At 39.4% G+C, this 9,697-nt stretch overlaps 1 protein-coding gene across 1 annotated transcript; it reads right to left on the reverse strand.

Annotated features, from left to right (window-relative positions):
• Positions 1-5,986: 5,986 nt before the first annotated feature.
• On the reverse strand, positions 5,987-9,470 carry LOC145095540 (3-isopropylmalate dehydratase large subunit, chloroplastic-like). Its single transcript, XM_079033400.1, has 15 exons — positions 9,312-9,470; positions 9,083-9,217; positions 8,479-8,649; positions 8,251-8,403; positions 8,113-8,181; positions 7,902-8,018; positions 7,719-7,793; positions 7,566-7,643; positions 7,383-7,478; positions 7,257-7,306; positions 7,111-7,165; positions 6,869-7,000; positions 6,745-6,792; positions 6,490-6,648; positions 5,987-6,271 (listed from the first exon to the last, which is right to left on the reverse strand). The coding sequence occupies exons 1-15, from the start codon at positions 9,375-9,377 to the stop codon at positions 6,131-6,133; spliced, it is 1,545 nt and encodes a 514-aa protein (XP_078889526.1). The 5' UTR covers positions 9,378-9,470; the 3' UTR covers positions 5,987-6,130.
• Positions 9,471-9,697: the final 227 nt, after the last annotated feature.

The raw sequence follows: 9,697 nt of genomic DNA on the forward strand, positions 1-9,697 counted from the left end.
CAGCCGAGCTTAGCCAGATCCACAGCACTTTCCATGTTTCGCAGTTGCGGAAGTGCCTAGTGGACGATTCTGCAGTAGTGCCTTTGGAGGATATTCAGGTTGATGACAGCCTGAACTACATTGAGCGCCCAGTCGCAATCCTCGACAGGAAGTCGAAGGATTTGAGGAACAAGAGGGTGGAGCTAGTGAAGGTGCAATGGCAGCACCGCAAGGGATCAGAGTGGACTTGGGAGCCGGTAGACGAGATGATGGAGCACTACCCCGAGCTGTTTCAGGACCAGGCAGTAGACTTCGAGGACGAAGTCTAAAATAAGTGGGGGAGATTTGTAGCACCTGGTTTACGGTATGTGAATTTTATTTGAGCATTGCCCTAATTTAGCCTTGGACTCGGCGAGTCATAGGGTCCGACTCGCCGAGTAGGGACGAGACTCAGGACGCGTTTTAAGTAGGCGACTCGACGAGTCCATATCATGGACTCGGCGAGTCACCGCTGCGGGATGAAACCCTAAGTTGCAAGGGTTTGCACCCTATTTAAGCTCTCATTCCGCCCCAACTCGTCCCCATTCTTCCCCCAGAACTCCCCTTCATCGTTTTTCCTTGTCTCCTTGAGAGTTTGAGGTGCTTTTGGTGTGTCCTTGGAGGTTTTGAAGAGCAAGAGGTGTAGATCAAGAAGAGGAGAAGGAGATCAGCCATCCTTGTGTCATTGCAACCGTTCCCTTGAGGTATAACCCGTTTTCCCCTTCATTCTATGCTTAAAACTTCATTTGGGTCATTCTTGGTCAAGTTCCCAAGTTGGTATGTGCATTATATGTTGTAATAAGGTGTTTGGCCTTTGGATCTATACAAGATTGAGCTCCAGGAGCTCAGATCTGTTAGCTTTTTTGGCCCCATGAGGCTTGTTAGCCCTAGATCTAACCTTTTGAGTCATTTTGAGCCTTATAATCCATTTTGTTGAATATCCACACGTAAAGTTGGAAACTTTACGTGTGATTCGTGGCCTAGAAGTCCAGATCTATGAATGGCATGGACTGGAATCGAGCAAATCGGTATATTTTAGGAGTGCATGGAGACGACTCGGCGAGTCGCATGGGTGACTCGGCGAGTCTGGTCGCGAGTCACCGATTTGGTCCCTTTTTCATGTATCGAGTTGTGCTGTGAGTCACAGGGGGTGACTCGGTGAGTTGGGAGCTGAACTCACCCATGTTAGAACTCGGCGAGTCAATGCCCTGACTCGGCGAGTCCAAGGCAATCTTCATAGCTCAAGAACAGACTCGGCGAGTTGTTCATACAACTCGGCGAGTCTTAGCAGAAAGTGTTCATCGGATGAAGATGAACTCGACGAGTTGTTCATACAACTCGGCGAGTAGGATGAAGGTGATGGAATGACAGTTAGAAGGCGGACTCGTCGAGTCATAGCCCGACTCGACGAGTAGAACCAGGACCCAAGGACATTGGTTGCTTAGGACTCGGCGAGTGGTGATCCACTCGGCGAGTCGGGTCATCTGAGAGTTGACTCCTGCTTTGGCTTAGAGTTATCCAGGGGTAAAATAGTCATTTTACCCATAGGTCGGTTAGCAGTGTTTGATTGGGTTTGTTGTGGGAATTGCAGCCGGAGGACTCCCGGAGCAGCAGCAGTCAGTCAGTTCCCGATCAGTTCAGCAGCTACTTCGAGGTGAGTTACCTTCCAGTAGCGGTGGGTCTAAGGCCACAATGCCGACCCACCAGTAGGAGATGTATGATAGATGATCGTCTTTGTGATATCATCTAAGTTTGTTATTACCTGATATGTTATATGCTAGCATGATATGTGGTAAGTGATAGCAGTAGAGTTTGGTTGTTAGGACCAAAGGGTAGTCAGACACCCCAGATACGTCTGACAGTATGTGATGATATGTTTGCATGCTGGCTTGTTATGTTATATGTGATCGTAGTGGTAGGGGGTGAAATAGTCCCCGAGGATCGGTTGTTAGGGCCGATGGGTAGTCAGCACCCCAGAATGGCTTGACATGGGTAGGTCAGCACCCCAGAATGGCTTGACACGGGTAGGTCGGCACCCCAGAATGGCCGTACCGGGTAGTCAGGCACCCCAGAATAGCCTGGCAGTATATATGTTATGTGTTTGTATGGTATGTGGTACGTTGGGGGAACTCACTAAGCTTTGTGCTTACGTTTACAGTTTTATTTTCAGGTACCTCTGCTTCGAAGGGGAAAGAGCCGGCGCGGTAGCGGCACGTCATACACACTCTTCGGTTTCCGCATTTATGAGATTCACTGGGATTGTACTCTGATATTTTTATGATGTATGGTTGACTTTGTTTTGAACATGATTTCGATGGGTTGGTGTGATCAAACGATGTTTTATTTATCAACGTTTTCTAAAGTAATATTTTAAAAATGAAATTTTCCGGACGTAAAAATTGGGTCGTTACAGTTAATGGGTCACTTGTGGGCTCGAGAAGCTTTTCTAGTGTTGGGCTTTTCATGTTGTGGTTTTGGACCTTAGTCATGGACCAGACTGGGTTAAGGGTAAAATGGTCAATTTACCCTTAGAAGGATATTGTTTTGGGGCTAAGTGTTTTTATGGCATTGATAGTTCGAGGCGTTAGAGGAGCAGCAGTGCGGAGATTGTCAGATAGCAGTCAGAAGGGTACCAGCAGTGTTTTAGCAGTTCAAGGTGAGTTCTCCTCACTATATCAATAGAGTCTACGGAACCAAGGCCGACCCTTTATGATTTACATCCTGGCTTAGGATGGTTGCTATGTTATTGCTACGCTAGATTTCATCCTGGTTTAGGATGGTTGCTATGTTAGATTTACATCCTGGCTTAGGATGGTTGCTATGTTATTGTTATGCTAGATTTCATCCTGGTTTAGGATGGCTGCTATGTTAGATTTCATCATGGTTTAGGATGGTTGCTATGCTAGAGCTCGGTTAGATCGGTATCCTGGCTATAGGATGGTTGCCATGTTAGTGATCTGTTAGATCTGCATGTTTACCTGTTATATGTATGTGCACATGTTGTTGGTTTGGGTTGGGTTGAGGCGGTGTCCTGCTTTGTGCGGTTGAGGCCAACATACTCGGGGCGGTTCGGATAGGCTGTAGGCCCGTAGGAGGCGGTCCAGTCATGCCGAAGGCCCGACGAGCGGTCCGGATAGGCTGTAGGCCCATAGGAGGCGGTCCAGTCATGCCGAAGGCTCGGGAGCGGTCCAGATAGGCTGTAGGCCCGTAGGAGGCGGTCCAGTCATGTCGAAGCCTCGGGAGCGGTCCATATAGGCTGTAGGCCCGTAGGAGGCGGTCCATTCATGCTGAAGGCTTATTATGTGTGCTGTCTGTATTTGTTATATGATATTGTTATACTTGTATGGCGTTGGTATTTTGGGGAAACTCACTAAGCTTCGGGCTTACAGTTGTTGATTTTGTTTCAGATACTTATGATGATCGCGGGAAGGTAAAGGCATGATCGTACACCTCCTCATATTTTCATGATTGATTCTGGGGATACTCTGATGCTTAAACTATTTTGAAAATAAATTGTAATAACTTAATGGCTTTAAATGATTTTGGAATGGATTAAAATGTTTTAAATTGGCTGGAAATTTTTGGTCGTTACACAAGGATTGCTAAGAAAGACAAGATAAAATCACGTTCGTATGAACATTCAAGAACAATTGAGAGAAACAAGCTCTTTAAGCGTGTTTGGAAGAACGAATAAAAAGGTTCGTATCAGATTTCAACTCAACGATTTTTGGGCTTCAACAACACACTATCATATCTCAAAAAAATCAACTGGACTTTTAACTCAAATATGATGAATGAATTTGAACATTTATTTTGGGCTCATAGTTGGAGATGAACAGTGTCGAATAACAAAAATTGGGCTTTTGAAACAGATTTTGATTAAATTTGGCTCGATCTAAAAAAATGAAAATTATGTGTTGTAGATCATTGTGAACAGTAGATTTCGAGATTTGGAAAGAAAATGAGTTTTAGTCTAAATCAAGAGAATGATTGAATCATAAAGAATTTTGGCTTGATCTAAAAAAAATTAATTGGATCAAACAAAGAGAGTTGAAACAAATTAGATCCAATGAATCAAAACGATCAAAAATCAAGAATGTAATGCACGAATTCAATGAACTTAATAGAGATCATAGAGAGAGACTCACCAAAATTGCTCAAATTGCGACCAAAATTGCCAAACCGAGAATCGTTCTTCAAAAATCACATTGATCTTGAAGACCCGCTCTGATACCAATTGTAGTGACAAAGAACATGGTTTGGCATGCGGAATTAAAGCTTGCACAACTGAACATGGTGATTTGGGTGTTCAAGAGATGTATTGATTGTATATGGTGTTACAAAAAGGATCTAGATCTAGACTACATAAATAACACACACTTACATACTCAACTTTTACATCCCTAAAGCACACCTCTACAAGTGGACTAAACCCACCTTATATAGAGGTGTTTACATGTCTCTCTCTCTCTCTCTCTCTCTCTCTCTCACTAACTCATGGGTCTAAAGGCTAATGCACCGCATGTAAGTGGGTTTTACAAAAGTCAAACATTTACAAAGTCAATCATGAATAACTTTGCACCCCAACATTCAAAACACACATATTGTAGCATCCTGATTAGTAGTGTTTTCCTTTAATTCATCAATATCATCTAAATTAAGCCTCTTGTTATAAGAACTTTCACCTGTTTTGGAGTTTCCAACTCTACCCCTTTTATATGCTGGTGAGAAAGCATCAATTTTACTCCCAAAAAGTATCAAATACATGTACTCAACAATAGGCTCATCATTAACATGGTTCATATTTCTCAACGGAGATTCCACATGAACTTCAGCCCTTTGATCATCTTTTTCAAGTAATTCCTCAATCAAAACTTTACCCTTTGCATTTGGAGACATGAAGTAAGTCAATAAATTTGTCTTCCCATGTTTTGTATACACCCCAATCAACTTGTTCTGTGGAATGTATTTAGATAGATTGATAACATCCTGTTCATTCACTAAAGCTCAAAGACCAAATTGAAAGTCACCTTGGGGAATCTGAGACATCAACTACTTCAGTCATCCGTGGGTCTGGGTAACCTAGGTCAAGCATTATGGCATCAAGTTCATGTACAGAGAACTCATCAATGTCCACATAATCAATATAACACACTTCACCTCCAATGTACTTTATATCAGGTAATTTAGTAATTTTCTCATGGTGATGTAGCTTAATAATAAACCATGTGGGTGCACCCGCTACAAAGTCAAAATTATGCATGAATAGAAGTAAAAATTATGCGTTTTTAGTCTGAAAATCAAGGGGAAAATGTTTCATAGAAAGTTAAAGAAAACATAGCAACTTACCATACATAGATGATACGTCCAAAACTTTGTTTTTTGATCTAACTTGCCACATTACATACAGCATTTCAACTTTAACGTATGAAATCACCTTCTTTTGGTTGCTTTGATTAGGATTTTTTTTGATAAGAAAAGAGAGTTTTTGCAGGTTCTAATGGAGTAGGAGGAGTGGGGAGGTGAGGTGTTGACATGTCTTTGAGATCGTAAATGAGGGGGTAAAAGATTTTAGTATTTGTTGACATTTGCATCTGCAAAATGGTCCCTAGAACATGAAAAAACAAAAATGTTCTCATGCGGGAGGCACATGATGGGGTTAACAACAACAATTTATCTGGAGTTAAGTCTGGGGACCATTTCCACATACAAATCATGCCAAAAGGACCATAAACCCTAAAAAGTTGAGGTTTAGACCAAACATCGGCAATTTTGAAACCTAATACCAATAAACCCATTGCTTGAAACCGAAAAACCGATTCTATAAACCAAAAACCAAACATGAGAAATTCTAATCCTTCAAATTCCAATTTATTTGACATTCAATTTCTCCAAAACATCCAACAAACCAAAAGCCACATAACATAAACACAAGCCTCGTGGATGCTTATTGCATAACGCATAATCATAACAAAAAACATACACCAACATATTATTATTATCATTTCATATGTTTTTTTTCTCACAATAACATGCTAAAACCCAATCTTTAGCAACTAGTTTTCAAGTTATGACACCATACAACAAAGTCGTGTCACAAAATAAAGAAAACTTATTGCAAAAAGTCTCTTGGATCAGTCACAAAACCAGTCAAAGCCGAAGCTGCAGCAGTGTAAGGTGAAGCCAAATACACCTGTCCCTCTTTGTGGCCCATTCTCCCAGGAAAGTTCCTATTTGTAGTCGATACACAAACCTGAAATCACCAAAAAAAAGAAAAAACATTCATTCTACTTATTTTATACTCGGTGTTTTGCAGACTAGCTGAAAAGCTGACTTTTGTCTGATAGGACAGCTGGTAGCTGATGAAGTAATAGCTTTTAGTAAAAACTAGCTTATAAGCTAGATAGAAAATGTAAAAAATACTAAAATGACATATAAGGGTATATTTGGAAAAGTGGTGGAAATACTGGCCTGAGCTTCGTTCATGCGTGCATAAGTATCCTTAGGGCCACCCAAACAAGCACCACAGCTAGGACTTGCAGGGGCATCACATCCAGCTTCTTCAAATATCTGGGAACAAGTCTTCCCACCAGATCCTGGCACTGGAAGGGTATATACGTCCATCCACACCTAACAAATTATATATAAATATCAAATCACCATAAACACACACACACACACACACAAGTTTTAAAAAAAATCACCAAAAGAGTACAAACTACAAACCTTTTGAGTAGCGGGAACAAGGAATGTCGGTACTTTGACCTTTTTGCCCTGCACGTTATATCAACGGTTTAAGTAAAGCAAAGGGTAAAACAGTAAATAAACAAGAAAGATTGTGAGATCTTACTGAAGCTAGAAAAACTTTGGCTGCAGCTAGAAAATCCTCAGTTTTGCCACCTGTACAAGATCCGATGTAGACTCGGTCTATTTTGACATCTTTGCATTCTCTTGCTAAACCACGGTTATCAGGTGAATGAGGCTGCAAAAAGTAAAATTATTAATATTAACATTTATATATTAATATATTGCTAGAAAATCCAAATATGCATTTTTTTTTCTTTTCACAAATGGATAATGTATAAATCAAACCTTTGCCACTAGGGGCTCCAATTTGGAAACATCAATCCTGTACTCAGCAAGGAATCTGAAATAAAAAAAATAAAAAAAGTAAGTGGATATAAATGTGAATATAAAGTTTTTTATCGTGTAAAAAACTTATTGTAAAACGGGCCCACCTTGCTTGATCATCACTGTAAACTGGCTCATAAGGCAGAGATGTTTTGTCCTGTGGTAGATACAAATCTTAGTAACATGGGGAGGGGTATTTATGTCTTTTTGGACAAGAGTATGATGAAACGAACCTCAAGGTATTTAAAAGTAGTAGCATCAGCTGGAACAATACCATTTTTCCCACCAGCTTCAACAACCATGTTGCATAATGTCATTCTTTCTTCCATCTAAACAATAAAAACAAGCATCCAATTTTGTAAATAAAAAAAATGGTAAGAAATTCACTTTGTTGCATAAATTTGTTAAAAACTTACTGTTAGACTTTCAACAGTTGATCCAACAAACTCCATTGCTTTATATGTTGCACCAGATACAGATATTTCACCGATTATCTATGATAAAAAAAAAAAAAAAAAGATTAATTGTTTGGAAAAATGTAATAAGAATTTATTGAGAGTGAATCTTACTTGTAAAATCAAATCTTTTGCAAGGAGATAATTAGGCATTTCTCCATCTAACACAAATCTTAAAGTTGGAGGCACCTGTAAAAAACAAGGTAATGGAAAGCAAAGTTTTTATGATTCCAATGGAATTAATCATTCCATTCCATTCCTTCCCCAATTCCATCGTAACAAACAAAAAGTTCAAACCTTAAGCAATAGCTTTCCGGTTCCTAACACAAATCCGGCATCGGTGTTTCCGATTCCGGTGGCAAACTGGCCAAATGCTCCGGCTGTACACGTGTGGGAATCCGTCCCAAGTAAGACCTGAATATATGAGCAATGTTAATGAATATATGAAAATAACATATTTTATATAATAATTAATATTTAAAATTGAATTTAATTAATTTGATTGTACCTCTCCAGGCCTACAATGACCTTCTTGTGCAAGAGCAACATGGCACACACCTTTGTAATCAGGATTAGCCTAAAAAACAATTAATCCATCAAATATTATATTATCTTATAAAAATAAAAATAAATGTAAAATTACTACCTTGAAGTTACCAAGGTCTTTGATATCATAAAAGTACTTGATGTTTTGCTCATTTGAGAAATCTCTTATGATATCAACATTTCTATTTGCTCTTTCATCGCTTGTGAATATATAATGATCAGGAATAATGACAACTTTTTCACGATCCCAAACCTAAAACAATAACATATTTTAAAAATGTTATTTATTTGAATCGAAAAGAGAATTTATTTAGTTTGATAATGATACCTTGGCATCACTTCCAAATTCTTTCTTGAAGATTCCAATGGCACCGGGCCCACAAACATCATGTGTCATCAACACATCAACATTCACCCAAACATTTTCTCCAGGGCTCAATTGGGATTTCTCAGATGATTTTGTAAATATTTTCTCTGTCATTGTCATCCCAGTTTTTACCTAAATACAATCCAATTAGTCCAAATAAACATAGAGAAAAATCAACACAATGTTGTTTTGAGTTATCGATTACATTCAATTGATAACAGGATTAACCTAGCAAAAGCTATTTTTCTTCGAGTTCAAACTTATGATGCTAAAATATATACTCCAAAGAGAAAATAAACTGAGTAAAGGTTGAAATAGTTGACGAACCCTAAGTTGTTTTGAGTTATCGATTACATTCATGGAAAAGTGAAAATTGGGTACAATTAACCTAAAAGCTACATGTAGCTAGCATTGTTGTCGCCTTTATGATTTCAAAAGTCAAAGCATTCGTAAAAATCCATCTTTTGGAAGCTTAACATCAAAAACTCACCAAATAGATCTATAATTTACAGATTCGTGACAATAGAAACATAAATAATAGAAGGAATAAAGGAAAAAACCCAACTGAACCAGTCGTGGATGGTTTTCGTTCAGATTGTCGTGGTGCCATGACGGATACGATCTTCCTCGATACTTTTTTCTGGGATATTTGGACCGATTTGGATGATTGTGTGGAGAATGGAGACACGCCCGCATCTTTCTGGAAATTTTGAAAAATCAGAAATGGGTTAAACAAAGATTTTGGGAAAGAGAACGACGAGATGAAAGGAATCGATTGGAGTTGTCTTCTTTACCTGGCTGACGAAAAGAGAGGAGCTAGATGAGATTGCAGATGAAGCCGCCATTGATGAAATGACCATCGTTGGAGTTCTTGCGGGTCGGTGTTGTAAGGAAATGGGAGAAGGGTCAAAGTGGTGGTTGCGACTACTTGTTCCAGGATATTGCGGCTTCCGGTGGGTCCCATTGCAATATTTAAAGGTCTTGGACTCTTGGTGTTGGTGAGGTTCATTTCTAAGGGCCATCTAACATGGCCAGCCCATTCATAGTAACACTTGGGGATAAATATGCAAGAAAGAAGAAAAGAAGTTGGATAACATGTATATGAATTTTTGCTTTTGGCTTTAAGATTGGTCTCGGGTTAGTTTAAGATTGGTCTCGGGTTAGTCTTGGATTGGTTTTA

Source organism: Lactuca serriola, chromosome 1 (genome assembly GCF_051521515.1).
Source record: "Lactuca serriola cultivar US96UC23 chromosome 1, Lser_US96UC23_V15, whole genome shotgun sequence".
Taxonomy (NCBI): Eukaryota; Viridiplantae; Streptophyta; class Magnoliopsida; order Asterales; family Asteraceae; genus Lactuca; species Lactuca serriola.

Bases quoted from the DNA above. Each gene is read 5' to 3' on its own strand.
- LOC145095540 (XM_079033400.1), bottom strand. From the start codon at position 9,377: ATGGTCATTTCATCAATGGCGGCTTCATCTGCAATCTCATCTAGCTCC. The intron at 8,650-9,082 runs GTTGGGTTTTTT...GATTGTATTTAG, and splicing joins AACCATCCACGACTGGTTCA to GTAAAAACTGGGATGACAAT. The intron at 7,479-7,565 runs GTAAGTTTTTAA...TTTATTGTTTAG, and splicing joins CAACTGTTGAAAGTCTAACA to ATGGAAGAAAGAATGACATT.